This window comes from Canis lupus, chromosome 33, assembly GCF_011100685.1.
Source record: "Canis lupus familiaris isolate Mischka breed German Shepherd chromosome 33, alternate assembly UU_Cfam_GSD_1.0, whole genome shotgun sequence".
NCBI lineage: Eukaryota > Metazoa > Chordata > Mammalia > Carnivora > Canidae > Canis > Canis lupus.
The window spans coordinates 17599789-17617631 of NC_049254.1; the positions used below are offsets into that span (position 1 = coordinate 17599789).

Genomic DNA, 17843 nt, shown 5'->3' on the forward strand with positions numbered 1-17843 from the left:
CAAGGGATTTCTTTTTGGAAATTTACCTGAATTAGGGCTTTTCACAGAAACAGCACCAATAGGAGATATAGATATGTGTGCATATATATCTCTTATTGGTTCTATTATTTATATCTATCTATCTATATCTGTATATGTATATACACATTTATGTGTGTGTGTATATATATATATATATATATATATATATATATAGAGAGAGAGAGAGAGAGAGAGAGAGGAGGGAGGGAGAGGGAGAGAGATTGATTTTAGGGAATGAACTTACAAGTAAAGGCTGGCAAGTCCAAAATCTATAGGATGAGCTGACAGGCTGAAGACCTAGGGAAGAGTTGATGTTGTAGCTCTTGTCCAAAGGCCATCTGGTAGTGGAATCCTTCTTTAGGGAAGGTCAGTGTTTTTCTATCAAGGCCTTCAACTCATTGGATGAAGGTCCACCCTCAGATTATGAAGAGCAGTGTTTTAGCTCAAAGTCTACTGATTTAAATATGGATCTAATCTAGAAAATACCCTCACAGAAACTTCTAAAACAATATTTGACAATGGCCTAGACAAATTGACACATTAAATTAATCATCATATTGTCCCAGTCCTTTATAAACCTGTCAAGTGTTCTGCTCCTTTTCTTCTCTCATGTTTCATAGTAAATTTCTCCTATTCTGAGCCTTGTGCGTTTATCCACCAGGTCACCATTTAATTCCTATTCTTAAGTTTTTCTGGTTTAGTGTATTTCACACATCAATCACATCTTCCCCTGAATTAGTTGGAAAGTAAAATGCTCTGTGCTTTTGCTGGCTCTATCACTAAAGTATAACTATTTGGGGAGTTATATTTTTAAAAAGCTGAGGTTAATGTCATAGCAATGAAAAGCAACAATGAGCAAATAGTCATCAACTCATCTGACATTGCTAATGTATGATTTATAGGATAAAACTCACAGCACAGGTTACCACACACCATTAATCAAGGGAACTAGTCAGAAAAAAATTTCATATAAAATTTCAATGTTTTTCCCATCCCAAGAGTTTATTTTGAGCAGATAGCTTTGGCTTAGAGATTTGGAGTTATTTTAAAGGATATAAAGAAAATAAATGACTTAGGAATATGAATGTTTCTATTTACAGTAAATATCCACCCAAACCAGACAAATAATGAACTGCGAACATGCTCAGAGAGTTCTCTTGCTTCACAACTTTGGTTATTCTTCCCCTTGACCTGAATGAACTTCCACCTGCCAAATTCCAACTCCCTCCGTCAAGGCATTAAAAAAAAAAAAAAGAAGAAGAAGGAAGAAGGAAAGGAAAGTAAGAAAAAAGAAAGAAAGAAAGAAAGAAAGACAAAGAAAGAAAAGAAAGGAGAAAGAAAGAAAGAAAGAAAGAAAGAAAGAAAGAAAGAAAGAAGAAAGAAAAAAGAAGAAAGAAAGACAAAGAAAGAAAAGAAAGAAGAAAGAAAGAAGAAAGAAAGAAAGAAAGAAAGAAAGAAAGAAAGAAAGAAAGAAAGAAAGAAAGAAAAGAAAGAAAAAGTATGTATTACATTTTCTTTATCCCTTCATCTTTTATGGACACACAGATTGTTTTCAATTCTTGGCTACCTGAATAATACTGTAGGAATGCAGATATCTCTTCCAGACACTGATTCTGTTGGATGAGATCACTAGCAAGGAAGTGGTGTCACTACCAAATCTACATGCTGATGATCACTGTGAGCCTCATCCATGTCTCTACTTCTAGACCCCAGGATGTCTATCCCTGCCAATTCCTCCAGTGCTCCCCATGAGGCAAGACGGAAGTGGATCTGCCAGTGGGCCCTCCAGGACCCAGGGGAAGTTGGCTACCTGCCTTGGGCTCTCTTCTACACGTTGAAGAAGAGGGACACCTCTGGGTGTGGCACTGTGCTTGCCTTGTGAAGAGGCAGTGGGTGAAACATGCTCCATTTGACCCTTTTGACATGGCTTTTTTAGGTTCTTATTCCTCAAGAGGAGGCTCAGAGTCACCTCCAGGTTCTGAGATTTTCACAAAAGTATACTTGTCTGTGGATAGTTGCTATTTGCTTGTGTGTGTGTGTGTGTGTGTGTGTGTGTGTGTGTGTGTGTGTAGGGGAACAGTGCCAACAACCTCCCATTCTGCCGTCTTTGCTGATATCACTCAGAATCTCATTACTGTTTTCTAAGAACATTACCTAGGCCGAATCCTGTAAGATGTATTATATTAAGTCTATCCCTGGAAGAGAATCCATGTTTCATTAGGCTAAAATTTTACATGGACCATGCGAGTCAATTAAGGAGCAGTTAACAATCTAGAATAGGGACAACTTAAGATTTTGGTCACTGTTTCCTCTTAAATTACTATTTTAGTCACTATTCACTCTGGAAAAATGACCATAGTTTTTGATATTTTTGGCTATGATCAAAATCGAGGAACTATCTCGTATTTTTATTAAATGTTATTTTTGGTTTTAGGGTTATCTCCAAACCTCTGCTTATGGTATCCTGTGTTAATTAGGAGTGATAAACCTGGATGAGATATGATAATACGTTTGGGGAATTTGCTTCATGTTAAGAGCTATGTGTGCGTGTACATGTGTGACATCCGTACTGTTTAGTTAGGTTCCTTTTGTGGCCACTGAAGAGCTTCTGAAAGATTCATGGTTAAAGCATAGCTAATTTGGAGTGTTTTAAGTTCAATTTTAGAAATTTCTTATTTGAATAATTCAATCATTATAAGAGGTTAAAACTGTATTGTAGCATGATTTAGAGAATTTAGAAAATTGGATAGTTCTCCACAGTAAATAAAACTTCCTTTGGTGATTATGCTATTTGGCCTTTATTATGTGGGTATGATTATTAATTATCAGTATTTTCAGGTCAAGTGGTTTGTCAGCATTTGGTAGTTTTGAATTACTATAAATATTAAATAATTATTGAGAATCCAAGAGATCAGAATTGAGAAAAGACAGGAAGTACTACATTTATAATTACATAAACTGGATGAACCAATTTCTCATGATCAATTTTTAACTATTTTGAGATGCACAAATATGAAAATTAGTGTATAATCATTGAAAGATATCCGGGATCCCTGGGTGGCGCAGTGGTTTGGCGCCTGCCTTTGGCCCAGGGCGCGATCCTGGAGACCCGGGATCGAATCCCCCATCGGGCTCCCGGTGCATGGAGCCTGCTTCTCCCTCTGCCTGTGTCTCTGCCTCTCTCTCTCTCTCTCTGTGACTATCATAAATAAATAAAAATTAAAAAAAAAAAATTAAAAAAAAAAAAAAAAAAAAGATATCCAAGTAGGTAAGAGAATCTATGGGACTCTGAATGTAAAACAAAGAATGTTCATAGTGAGGGGCATTTAAGTAATCTCACATGTGTGTGGACTGGCCAATGTTAGAATAATATTGTGAATACGAACACTGAAAAAATGCTTCTGTTATGTGACTGAATTCATAAAGTAATGAGTGATTCTCATAAAAGTAGCATTGGAAATTGTGAATGACCGTAGAAAATAAAGAAAATATTTTGAGTGCTATAAATAGATATGGCAATTAAAGCGAGTAATTTTGTACAGTTTAATTTGTGTTTGTGGCTTCCAGATTAGATATTTGGAATAGAAGTGTGCAAAGAATAGTGTTCTTGTTAACATTAAATTTCCAATTAATAATGATGACGTGGGGGGGCGAGCGGTGTCGGCGGCGGAGCCGGATGCCTGGGGATGCGCGGAGCCTGGGCCGCCAGAGCTGGTGGCCGCCGCCTCTGCTCCCGCGCGGCGCTGCTTCCTAGGGCGGCCGTATGCTGGGGAAAGGGGTCGTGGGCCGGGGCGGCGGCACCAAGGCGCCCAAGCAAGCCCTCGTTCGTGTCGTACGTGCGCCCGGAGGAAATTCATGCAAACGAGAAGGAAGTAACTCTTCACTTGTTGCCAGGTGAACAGCTGCTTTGTGAAGCCAGTACAGTGCTGAAGTATGTCCAGGAGGATTCCTGTCAGCGTGGGATCTATGGGAAACTTGTGTGCACGGACTTCAAGATCGCCTTCTTGGGCGATGATGAATCTGCGTTGGATAATGATGAGGCCCAATTTAAGAATAAGGTTATAGGAGAAAATGACATCACACTCCACTGCGTTGATCAGATTTATGGAGTGTTTGATGAGAAAAAGAAACCTCTTTTTGGACAATTGAAGAAATACCCTGAAAAACTCATCATCCACTGCAAAGACCTTCGAGTGTTCCACTTTGGTCTGAGGTACACAAGAGAAGAGGAAGTCAAAAGGATTGTCAGTGGCATAATTCATCATACCCAAGCTCCTAAACTGCTTAAAAGATTATTTCTGTTTTCCTATGCAGCTGCTGCACAAAACAATACAGCCACTGATCCCAAGAACCATACTGTAATGTTTGACACCCTTAAGGACTGGTGTTGGGAATTGGAGCGGACCAAAGGCAACGTCAAGTACAAAGCAGTGAGTGTCAATGAAGGCTATAAAGTCTGTGTAAGATTGCCAGCATACTTTGTTGTCCCTATTTCTCTTCCTGAAGAGGACGTGCTACGCTTTCAGGGTCACGGCATACCAATATGGTGCTGGTCCTGCCACAATGGATGTGCCCTTTTGAAAATGTCAGCACTGCCCAAAGAACAGGATGATGGCAGTTTACAAATCCAAAAGAGCTTCTTGGATGGAATTTACAAGACCATCCACAGGCCACCCTATGAAATTGTTAAAACTGAAGACCTGTCAACCAACTTCCTGTCCTTGCAGGACATCCAGACTGCATACTCTAAATTTAAACAGCTGTTTCTGATAGATAATAGTACGGAATTTTGGGACACAGATATAAAATGGTTTTCTCTGTTGGAAAATAGCAGTTGGCTTGATATAATCAGACGTTGCCTGAAAAAAGCAATAGAGATTGCAGAATGTCTAGAAGCACAAAACATGAACGTTCTTCTTTTAGAGGAGAATGCTTCAGACCTCTGCTGCCTCATTTCCTCTCTGGTACAAGTGATGATGGACCCCCACTGCAGAACCAGGGTTGGTTTCCAGAGCCTCGTCCAGAAGGAGTGGATCATGGGCGGCCACTGTTTCCTGGATCGCTGCAACCACCTCCGTCAAAGTGACAAAGAGGAGGTTCCCGTGTTCCTGCTGTTCTTAGATTGTGTGTGGCAGCTGGTGCACCAGCATCCCCCAGCATTTGATTTCACGGAGACTTACTTGACTGTTTTGTCAGATAGTCTATACTTACCTATTTTTAGCACCTTCTTCTTCAATTCGCCTCATCAAAAAGATATTAACATGGGTAGGGAACACCAGGATACACAGAGCAAGCCTTTGAATCTGCTCACCGTGTGGGATTGGTCTGTACAGTTTGAACCCAAAGCCCAGATGTTGCTCAAAAACCCTCTTTATGTGGAAAAGCCAAAACTGGACAAAGGCCAACGGAAAGGAATGCGTTTCAAACATCAACGACAATTGTCTCTGCCACTCACTCAATCTAAATCATCTCCCAAAAGAGGATTTTTCAGGGAAGAAACAGATCATTTAATTAAAAACCTTCTGGGCAAGAGAATTAGCAAATTAATTAATTCTTCTGATGAGCTGCAAGACAATTTTCAAGAGTTCTATGACAGCTGGCACAGCAAGCCCACCGACTACCACGGACTGCTGCCGCCTCACATCGAGGGGCCAGAAATCAAAGTCTGGGCCCAGCGCTACCTGCGCTGGATTCCGGAAGCCCAAATCCTGGGTGGTGGTAGAGTGGCCACCATGAGCAAACTCTTGGAAATGATGGAGGAGGTAGAGCGCTTACAAGAGAAGATCGAGGAGAGACACCACAGCCAGGGGGCCCTCCCTGCAGAGGGCCCCTCGTTGCTGAGGAGCTCGGCCCGCTTGTCCTCTTTGTTTCCTTTCGCTCTGCTGCAGCGACACTCCTCAAAACCGGTCCTTCCCACCAGTGGCTGGAAAGCTCTGGGTGATGAAGATGATCTGGCCAAACGAGAAGATGAGTTTGTGGATCTAGGAGACGTGTGATTGTCCACTTAGTGGTCATGAAGGAGGGACGTTGAGGGTTGGGACAGGCATCGAACCCCTTTGCTCTCTGGATGAGTGGGTCACACTGCAGCTTACCACTGCAGCAGGCAGGGAGGCATTTGTCCAGGGCTCTGGAGCAGGAAACCCGGAGCTTCAGGAAAAGAGCTGGTTCTCATGTTTTTATGCTCCTGAAAGACTATGCAATTAAAACCGGATCTCTAGTATTATTAATTGAAAGGAATTATTACTTGACCCATAATCGAACTGTGGCCATCGTCTGATGCATATTATACAGAACCGGCGGTGGCTGGTTTACTACTAGAAAGGGCTTTGGTCTCACATTCTTGGACTCAATATTTTCTTCAGATCTTTTCTGTGCCAAGATAATTTATCCAGTCATTGGGAACAGTGTGTATCTTGCTACCCATCTTACTTCGGAGCAAATTCAGCTTTATCTGATGTGTGTATGGCAAATTGAAAGACTCAAGTAGAGATATTCAGATGTATGGCATTCATTTAAACCCTAGCATTTTTCCCTTCTCTATCCTCTTGCCGGAGAAAAGCTGGGGAAATTCCACTCATGTTACCCATCCTGACATTTCCAGCCGTCCCTCCCCCTGAATAGACTGTGTCACTTTGTGTGGGGCTGGTGAGCTAGCCAACCAGCCACACTGCCCTTTCTGTGTGCCGACAGCTCCAGGTCTCCCTCTGCCCACTCCGGACCCCTCGCTGCCGTCCCCCCATGCTCCCTGCCATGGTGTGCGGAGTCCCAGGATCTTGCTGCTAAATCTGTTGGTGAAACTGGGGGAATCCCTTTGCCCGAAGGAGCTTCCATTCTTCTGGAACTTCTTCAATGTTTGAAAGTGCTTTGCCTTTTTCTAACAGTGTGCCGAGGCTTGGGGACATTTGTGACGGCAGCCCTCTGCATCAACCCTCACGCGGTCTCCCCGAATCTCTAACCGCACATACGTGAGCAGGATCACTTCAGAACGTGGCTTTCAGAGGGAAGCCATTAAGCAGAAATATCAGAAGTGACGGTTCTCCTTAGTACCTCAATGATTTAAAAGCCATAGAAGAAAAAAAAAAAAAAAAAAAAAAAAATAAAAGCCATAGAAGAAACTTGACTATGCCTGGTCACCTTGGATCTGCTGTCTAAATGGTATATATATATTTTTAAATGCAGGAAAGTACACTTTTAAGGACGAGTTGTTTTTCTCTCTCAGTGGAACCCTTGTTAAATCCCACAAAAGGAAAGGGGGAAGCTAATGTTGGAATGTCTCAAATTGAATGTTTGCCTTTTATATACATTTGCTCTCCAGTATAGATCCCAATTTGAATGTTACATGTTTAGAAAAAGTTCAGTTGCTTGAGGGCAATAAGAAATTTTCAAACTATTGACAAAGAAATTTCTCAGTTTGCACTGAATCGTCTTTTTGTATGTAGAAGAAATTGCTTTACTCTTCTCCCCATTTGTGTTGACACATGAGCCAGGTTGGTCTATTAAAATGACAGAGGTTGAGGAGAGGGCAGGACTCGGGCATTGGGGGCCAAACACATGTCCGGTCTTGTTGCCTTAAGCGTCTCACTAGTGAGTTCAGTGTTAGGCTTGCAGTAGGGATTTTTAAAATACATTAGTTCATTAGCTACCTTAACATGCGCTCTGTGGGCCTTCCTAAACTAGCACTAGCCTCCACTTCTCTGCCCCACTGCCTCCCTGATACACTATGGAGCTAACTATTTTTGTTACCATATTATAACGTGAATATTTATACAGTAGCCTCTTCAATCTTAGAACCTTAGCAGTTTTCATTCCAAAAATGCCCGGTGTGATGCTTTACACTCCACAAAGTATGGTTCAAAGGCACAAGGTCATGGCCCTTGTCATAGCAGTTGAATGTGCATTGAAATATTTTTCTATGATTTTTTTTTAATTACAATAGAAAAATAAGCTGTTGTAACATGTGAGGTCATGACAATTTATGTATTTATATTTGAAATCAGATTTCTATAAACTTGTATTTGTGTACAGAATTCTCAGTGGGTTTATATATTGTGACATTTATATTCAAGATTGAGATATGGATTATGCTTAACAGTAAAAGCTGAAATGAGACCTTTACTTTGTTTAAAATGCTGCACTGTGCAAGTTTGGAAATGTACATTAATTTACTGTATATAATATCTTGAGTTTGTTTATACCTCCAAGTTTTTACACTGAAGATGAATTAGCTTTAAAAACATTCAAAACCTTTTTTTTTTTTTTTAAGGGAATAAGCTGTTGGGCTTTATCTGTATAAATGTGCTTTTTATTTTCCAATGTACAATGAAAGTTTATACTTATATTTCACTGCATCATATCTGATTGCAGAAATTAAAGCACAATTTACAAGCAAAAAAAAAATAATAATGATGACGTGGTAAGTAACTCATCTGAAAGCTTTATTTTTTATGGGATAACTTGTTCATAATTTAGGTTTTGAATAATGAATCCTGAATATATGAATAGCTTACCCATGAAGAATGTTTTAATACAGTTATGTAGAAATGCTAGATGTGAGCGGTTCTTATTGTACCATCACTAATCCTAAATGCCTGGAAGTTGAGAAAGTCACAATTTTTATACCAATTTGTGATAAAGCATAGACAGCAGGAAAATGTATTGCTGTGGGAGTAAGCATGAAGAAGAATTTAATATTAAAAGGTTTATGGCTATGTTTGTTCTAATTAGAAATATCTGTAATATAAATAGAATTGAGATAAAAGTATTTTATTTTAAAAATTCTAATAGGGATCCCTGGGTGGCGCAGTGGTTTAGCGCCTGCCTTTGGCCCAGGGCGCGATCCTGGAGACCCGGGATCGAATCCCACGTCGGGCTCCTGGTGCATGGAGCCTGCTTCTCCCTCTGCCTGTGTCTCTGCCTCTCTCTCTCTCTCTGTGACTATCATAAATAAGTAAAAATTAAAAAAAAAAAAAGAAAACCAAGAAAAAAAAATTCTAATAGACTAACTGGGTTATCAATATTGACAAGGGTTGAAGATAAAGCTGTCAAAATCTATGGGAAATGTAGACTTTTTCAAATTATTTTTATTTTTTAATTAATTAATTAATTAATTAATTTATTCATGAGAGACACACAGAGAGAGAGAGAGAGAGAGGCAGAGATACAGGCAGAGGGAGAAACAAGCTCCATACAGGGAGATATGGGAGATGTGGGACTTTCCCGGACCCCAGGATCACGCCTTGGGCCAAAGGCAGGTGCCCAACCGCTTAGCCACCCAGGGACTCTCTCAAATAATTTTTAAATAATTAAAGGCTATTTAAGCTAATTAAGAGGCTATATTAACTAAAGTTAATATAAAGCTTAAGTTTTTTGATAGATCATTTTATTGTTAATAACATGAATGTAGATATAAAAAGCATTAACATCGAAGTAGACTGGTAGATTGGGCATATAAGACTGTATATATTTGATACTATTACTAAGAATGCAAAGCCTACACTGGAACTTCAAGCTACAAAAGCTAATAAAATACGTGGCATCAAAGTCAATGATGTTAAATATTTGTTTAGGGTACGCAAAGTTGTATAGAGATAATGTTATGCACTCTAAATTTAATAGTGGAGATATTATTCGAGACTGGTAGATGAAAATTCACCTTATACCTACTATGAAACTAGTGAGAAGTTCATTTAAATGGTGTGAGGAGGTGCATTAGATATGATGGCATGAGTGAGTCATAGTCTAATGAGTCAGTATTATTTGCTTGTTGTTACATTATTTTATTAATTTAAGCCTTTTGAAGAATAAGCTCTTATAAGAACAAATGGCAGAGCAAGCATAATTTGTAGATTATATTTTTAGAATACTCAAATTAGTGATAAAAAGACAATTCCTGGGTTAGAAGGCAGGAAGGCAATAGCTAATAGGAAAAATTTTTGTTGGAAATAAGCATGTAGATTCTAATCAAGTCTATATTCAGTGGTTTTTCTGCATATGCACTTAATTATCAGTCATAATACAATAATAACTAATACTAAAGCTAATAATTCAAGAGGAATAATGTTACTATTTGTAAGTTTATTCTTTTGTATTCTCCTGAAAATAACTAACTGGAAGTTGATTGTTGTAATTAGGGTTTTCCAGAGACATTGAACCAATAAGATTTTACATATATATGAATATATGTATATATTACATATACATAAAATATCTATATCATATACACTATACAATACTATATATATATAGTACTATACAACACTATATATATAATACATATATATGTAAAATCTTATTGGTTTATATATATATAAAAATATATATCATATATACTATACAATACTATGAGATATATATCCATATATGTCTATATAAGATATATATCTAGATAGAGATTTACTATAAGGAATTAGGTCACATGGTTGCAAAGGCTGGTAAGTCCCTGAGCAGGCTAGAGTCAAGAGCCCTGATGAATCAGCCTCAGTCTGAGTCTGAAGGCTTAAGAAACAGGAGAACCGAAGAGGTAGTTGTGGTATGAAGGCTGGCAACCTTGAGACCCAGGAAGAGTCCGCATTTCAGTTTGAATTTGAAGGTAGGAAAAAAAGCCAGTCCTAGTCTCAAGTCCAGTGGGAGGAATTCCCTCCTACAGAAGGGAGGATCAGGCCTTCAGCTGATTAAATGAGGCCCCCGCCTATGAGGAGGGCAACCTACTCAGTCTACCGATTTAAGTGTTAACCTCATTTAAAACCACCTCACAAAAACACCCAGAATAATCTTTTACCAAATATCTAAGCACTCTGTGGTCTAGTCAAACTGACACATAAAATTAGTGATGATAGCATCATAGCTCTCCTAAACTAGAAGGATATAATTTTAGCAATAAAGCGATGTGAATGAAATCTTAAAAATGTCAATATTAAGTGGCAGTTTCCTGTCTAAAATGGTATATATACATATATATTCATATATACAGATGTTATATATCTGTTAATTATATTCATTTAACTATAACTTCATTAGTCCTACATTGTTTAAAAATACATTAGAAATGTTGCTCCTATTATATATAAACCACAAAATCCCATCTTTCAAAAAATGTTGTCATACCTACCATTGGAAATGATGAAATGGTGTTTTGAGTATTATTTGTAGCAACATTAAACAAAAACTCTAGGAGAACATTTTTAAGATTTTACTTATTTATTCATGAGAGACACACACAGAGAGGCAGAGACATGGGCAGAGGGAGAAGCAGGCTCCATGCAGGGAGCCCTATGTGGGGCTCCGTCCCGGACCCTGGGATCATACCCCGAGCTGAAGGTAGACGCTTAACTGCTGAGCCACCCAGGCATCCCAATGGCAAGAATTAATTAATGTCTTTTCATTATTCATAAATTGTAAATATATTGGTTGATATTCTTAGTATTAGTAAACTTGACCTATTAATTAAACTTTATCATATGATTCTGGTGGCTGGCCCAGAATTTACCACCGTAGTTTCCCATGGGAATGTGGTTGAGCAAGGTGTAATAAACCACTTCAAAGAGGGTATGAGGCCAGGACCATCTGACCTTCTGTAAACCCAAGGGTATTTTTAAAGGTTGATGGGGGGATCCCTGGGTGGCGCAGCGGTTTGGCGCCTGCCTTTGGCCCAGGGCGCGATCCTGGAGACCCGGGATCGAATCCCACATCGGGCTCCGGTGCATGGAGCCTGCTTCTCCCTCTGCCTGTGTCTCTGCCTCTCTCTCTCTCTGTGACTATCATGAATAAATAAATAAAATCTTTAAAAAAAAAAAAAAAAAAAAAAAAAAGGTTGATGGGTATTGAAAGCTGTAATACTAATAAAAGAACCAAGACCAAGTTTCTATGTTTATGGGTATAAAATAACATTTTCAGCACTTAGATTCAGATTAAACTATATGACTCATTTTTTTTAATTATGGAAAATCCTTCTTATGAGGGCTGTCAGGAGTTTAAGTGCTATGGCAACACCTACAGAATGAAAAACAGTCTATATACATTTTAAAATGCTTCTGAAAAAAAGATCCAAACTACTGAAATAGAAAAAAAAATTAATGATGAAATTTAAATATTTGTCATAGAAAATAAATATTATATTACTTTTTTCTCGTTCTTCTTCCCCAGTATTATATTACTTATATAACTCCCTAAGATAATCAAGTGTTAGCAAGTAATTATCATATTTGGGTTGTAAATTTTAATATTGAAGTATAAGTTTTATTATGCCTTTTGTTTTTAATTTGTGAAATTTACAAACATAAATTTATATTTAAGGTATATTAGTATTTTAATTTGTAGTTATCTACATGCTTATTATACATATATGAGCATGTGTATATTTATGAGGGTATATGTGTATTACATGTGTATTTGAGTGGATATGTGTGTTACATGTGTACATGTAGGTGTGACAATCAGCGAACTTACATCCAAGATTATCACTACATGTGTATTTGCTGGTATATGTGTATTATGTATGAACATGAATAATAGTTTGTGTGCGTATGTATTATCAGATAATATTTGATATTTGTATGTAAAATTCTTGTGTCCATTAGGCATTAATTAATTAAGTAACATCTTACAGAAAATACTGCTGATAACAATTATTTGAAGTCTCGCTACAGATGTTTACCTATTGACAGCCCTTGCCCACCCTAATTTTAAACATATCAGGTGAAAGCCACTACAGTTAAGGGTGATTGTGGGCTGACTGTCATCAGTTCCTGATTATGTCATAGTTAAGAGAAAATTGGAGATTTTAAATAGGAAGTTTCTGAAGAAAATACCAGATGCCGCTTTCCATTATAGAACTGTGGAGAAGGGTCTTATGTAAATGAGTTGCTGGTTTCTTGATGCTTGGTTAGTAAAGAATTCCATTGGAGATCGTATGCATAATGATAAGGTCTTCATAATGGTATATGATATGTACAATTAAAGGTTTAATCTTATGTAGTTAAAAAATTTAACTACTAGAATTTAGAAACTGTTTTTATTTTATTCTATTTTTAAAGATTTTATTTATTTATTTATTTATTTATTTATTTATTTATTTATTTATTTATTTATTTATTTATTTTAGAGCAAGAAGGAGAGAGAGCCTGTGTGCTCAAGGGATTGAGGGGCAGAGGAGAGGTAGAGGGGAAAAATATCCCAAGCAGACTCCTGGCTGAGCACAGAGCCTGTCATGGGGCTTGATCTCACAACCCTGAGATCATGATGTGAGCCGATCCAAAATCAAGGGTCTGATGCTTAACCAACTGAGCCACCCAGGTGCCTCGAGAAACCATTTTAAATAGCAAAGAAAAGCAGAAACAAAATTATAGATGAAATCTAAATTACAAAATAAGAAATGATTCTTGTAAAATGTCAACTCTCCTAATCTCTGAATGTAATTTAATAAACTAATAAAAACAATAGTAGGTTTAAGGGTAGTGGTGATATTTTTGTTTTTTTAATTTTTTGTGTGTTATTTTTAGAGTCAATCAAAATTTGTTGAAGTACATATTAAGTTACTTTTACGGATTTCTTATGACTCATAGCCTAGATGAATGGTTTTTATTATTTCAAATACCTTCATGTCATATTTTAATTATGGTTTGAGTATCAGTGGACTCATTAATTCAATCAACATATAACACATATTATTTAATTCTAGCAGAGCCAATGAAAAGGAAACATTCACAAGAATTATATTTAAATTATCTACATTCAAAACCACTATTTTAGGAAATATAATTCTATCAGAATTCAGTAAGAGCAGCTGTAGAATCAATTAAGTAACTGCAGTTATGTTTTTAAAAAGATAAATCAAACTTTTAAAAAGAGACAACTTGCAAATGTCCTGCTGTGATTTGGGGTGCTTGGGGTTGGCTGCTTTGAAAGCTAAATCAGATCCACCTGTGACTCCAGATCCCTGAGGCCTCACAGCCTAATCCTCCAATTCCTCTAGGTCCCAAATACCCAGGGGACCTTCTGATGCTCTAGGACCTGTGGCTCAGGATTGTAAAACAGCAGAGCCAAAACAGCCACTTGGGAAAAGGTAGACTTAAATCACTTCTGTTATTTTTATTTTCACTAAGACCATTTTCTTAGTCTGTTGAGCTTTTTATCAATCAATAGAGCTGTCAAAGAGAAACTTTCTTTTTTTATTTCAATATTTTACTTATTTATTCATGAGAGGCAGAGAGAGAGAGAGAGAGAGAGAGAGAAGCAGAGACACAGGCAGAGGGAGAAGCAGGCTCCATGCAGGGAGCCCGATGTGGGACTGATCCCAGGATTCCAGGATCACACCCTGAGCCAAAGGCAGGTGCTAAACCGCTGAGCCACCCAGGTGTCCCAAAGAAAAACTTTCTAAAGCTCTTTCTCTCATGGGAGATAATCTAGTTTTGATTTAAAAAGAAGTGGACTTTTCTAATTCTTTCTCAGGGATATATGTATAGCAAACAGCCTTGGAAGAGAGATAATGTCTGCCCCCAGAGCAAAGGGATCAGGTTACTCAAGTTTGGAGTTCCTGCTGATTGCACAGGCATCCATCTGGGCACATCCTCATCATCCTTTGGGCTTGGGGGTCTGGGGGAACTCACACAAGTATGCTGATGCTCGTGTTGTTGCTGTGCCATGAATGAGAACACCTTTTTCTCTGGTCCAGGTATCTCCTGTCTTCCCACAGCACCCATGAAACTATAGCAGATTTAACTTGTCAACTTGCAAGTAAGGTAAAATCTTAGACCTTTTACAGTTCTTGACATTAAACTAAAATGTATATATACTGTGTGATTCTATTTGTATCAAGTTTAAAAGCATTAAAACTGGCTACCCCCTCTCCATATATGAACAACTAGTATATGGTGTAAGAAGTAGGGATGGTTCCCTTGGGGAGCAGGGGTATTGCTTGCAGGAAACATTAGGGGAGCTTCTGATATGCTGGCCATGTTCTGTCTCTCAGTCTGAAAGGGTACTGATTACAAAACTCATTAATTCAAACTCAACAATCTTTGTACTTACTTATTTTTGCCTTTTCCCTCTTCTATGAATGTTTTACTTCTACAAAGGTTTAACTTAAAATTTAAAAAAAGAGCAGAGGTAGTGACCAGGATTGCCACACCAATGAATTAAAAAACATGTAGAACTAATTATCCACAACTCAAAGAAAAGGGAAAACACACCAAATATTATTAGCCAAAAGATAAGGAAAACAGAGGAGAGATCCAAGAAGAAAAACATGCTTTTAGTTGAGATTTCAGAGGTAGAGGAGAGTCAAAGATATATGGCTATTTGAATTTCAGAATTTCAAGGATAGAGAAAAATTTCTGCAATTTTCTAGTCAGGAAAAAGAAAAAAAAAAGTTACCTAAAAGGGAAAAAGAATTGTATTTACAACAGACTGTTCCCATAATACTCAATGTCGGAAGCAAATGAAACAGTAGCTGGACCATTTTGAAAAAAAAAAAAAAATTACCTAAGAAGGCCAAGTTACCATCCATCCATGTGACAAGAGAAATAGACTCTCAGATGTGGGAGGATTCAAAAACTGTATCACTCACTTACCTTACCAATATATATATTGGTATATATATGGTATATATATATTGGTATATTCCAGCTGCCCAAGAAATGAATCTAAATCGATGTCTAAGAACCAGGAAGACCTAGTGCAGAGGTGAAAACAACCATTCAAAGAACACTGAAGAGTTCTAACAAGTTTCTAAATTGCTCGGAGATGGGTACATGGCACACAGGCCCTGCAGATGGCCCACTAGCGGCATGCCCCTGCCGTGGTTCTGCCCCCTGTGAGTGAGAAATCTACGGAGATTGAGAAGCAATCTTTGCAGTTGTTGGAGTTGTGAGCCAGGAATAGACTACAGAGCCCCTTGGCCCTCTCCCTGCCTGACTCCTTCTAGCTTACCGGCCTACCCCCTCACCATGTGTAGACAACTGGTATAAAGCAACCCCAAGACGTTTCCATCAGGCGAAACCAAGACCAACTTCTGAAGCTCGTCCTTTAAGTTCAGGTATTAGGTTTGTCTGAGGTCCCGTCCTTCACATAATCCCTCTGCCATATTTAGCCAGGAGATCTAGGCGAAGCCATTCCCTTCCCCGCATGTGTCCCAGCAGGTACAATAAAGGTACAGATGGCTGGCAGTTTATATCCACGAAGCCACCTGCTTTGACCATCCCCAGCTGAACATTCCAATAGATATGATGGGAAGAGGCCCAGGAGAAGGCTCTGGCCAGGCTCCTAGAGCAGCTTGCATCAAACACGTCCATCAGGTGGATTTGACTTCCTATTCACGCTTACAAAGCCTCACTCTTTAAACTGATAATTTCACTTCTCCATTGAAATGGTTTACCAAAAGAGAGAAGCATCTGTCACTTCCTGTTGTTGAATCTGTACATTTAAATGGGGATAAGAGTTTTATCTTGTATGAAACATCCTTGTTTGTTTTAGTGTAGTCAAGCTGCTATAACAAAATGCCATTAACTGGCTTGTAAACAATGAACATTGATTTCTCCCAGCTCTGAAGGCCGGAGGTCCAAGATCAGGGTCACAGCATGGTTGGGGCAGGGCTGTCTTCAGGTTGCAGACTGCACATTGTATCCTCATATGGTGGAAGGGAGGTAGGTCTCTCCGAGGTCTCTCTTATAAGGCATTGCCCTCATTCAGGAGGGCTCCCTCCTCACCCTAGTCATCGTCCAAAAGCCCCAGGGATTGATATCATTAGCTTTGTGGTTCAAGGTTTTATTTTTTTATTTTTTAAAAATATTTTATTGATTCATGAGAGACACAGAGAGAGAGGCAGAGACACAGGCAGAGGGAGAAGCAGGCTCCCTGTGGGGACACCGACATGGGACTCACCCCAGGATCACGCCCTGAGCCACCCAGGTGCCCCTTAACTGAGATTTAAATTGCAGATCTGTTTACTGCTGCCCTAAATCTCTCAGTTTTTGTTTCATGTATTTTGAAGCTCTACTATGAAATTCGTACACATTTAGAATTGTCCTTCCTACTTGAGAGACTGACTCTTCCATTACTCTGAAGCGTCCTTTATCTCTGACAAACTCCTAATCTTGAGTTGTACATTCTTTTTTTTCTATTTCTGAACATCTGCTTTATTTTTTTAATAATAAATTTATTTTTTATTGGTGTTCAATTTGCCAACATACAGAGTAACACCCAGTGCTCGTACATTCAATGATAACGCAGCCTTTACAGCTTTATTGGGATGGATGTTTGTGTGATATCTCTCTCTACCCTTTTACTTTTAACCTACGTAGTTTTACTTAAAGTGCATTTCATAGAAACTCACGACCTGAGCTGAAGGCAAATGCTCAACCACTGAGCCACCTCTGTGCCCCCCTGCTTTTATTTTTTTTTTCAATTTGAAAGTTTCTAACTAATTGGAATTGGGTTTAAGTTTACTATCTTAATGCTTGTATTTACTTGTCCTATATGTTTTCTGTCCATTTTTCCTTCTTTCTTGACTTCTATTGAGTATTTAATATTCTATTTTTATCTCCTTTGTTGGCTCCTTAGCTTGAGTTATTTATTGAAAATTTAGTGATTGGGACGCCTGGGTGGCTCAGGGTGTGAGCCCGGAGTCCTGGAATTGAGTCCCATGTCAGGCTCCCTGCATGGAGCTTCTCTCTGCCTGTGTCTCTGCCTCTCTCTCTCTCTCTCTCTCTCTCTCTGTCTCTCTTATGAATAAACAAATAAAATCTTTAGAAAAAAATAAAAAATAAATGTAGTGATTGCTCTAGGGATTTTAATTTGCATCACTAACTTATCACCCTGTATTTTAATAC

General features: G+C 38.4%; 1 protein-coding gene across 1 annotated transcript; it reads left to right on the forward strand.

Moving 5' to 3' along the window:
* Positions 1-3784: 3784 nt before the first annotated feature.
* On the forward strand, positions 3785-6574 carry LOC487974 (myotubularin-related protein 12-like). The gene is given in 2 exon segments (XM_038582482.1): positions 3785-3832; positions 3834-6574. Coding segments are annotated over 2 exon segments (2232 nt in total). The 3' UTR covers positions 6018-6574.
* Positions 6575-17843: the final 11269 nt, after the last annotated feature.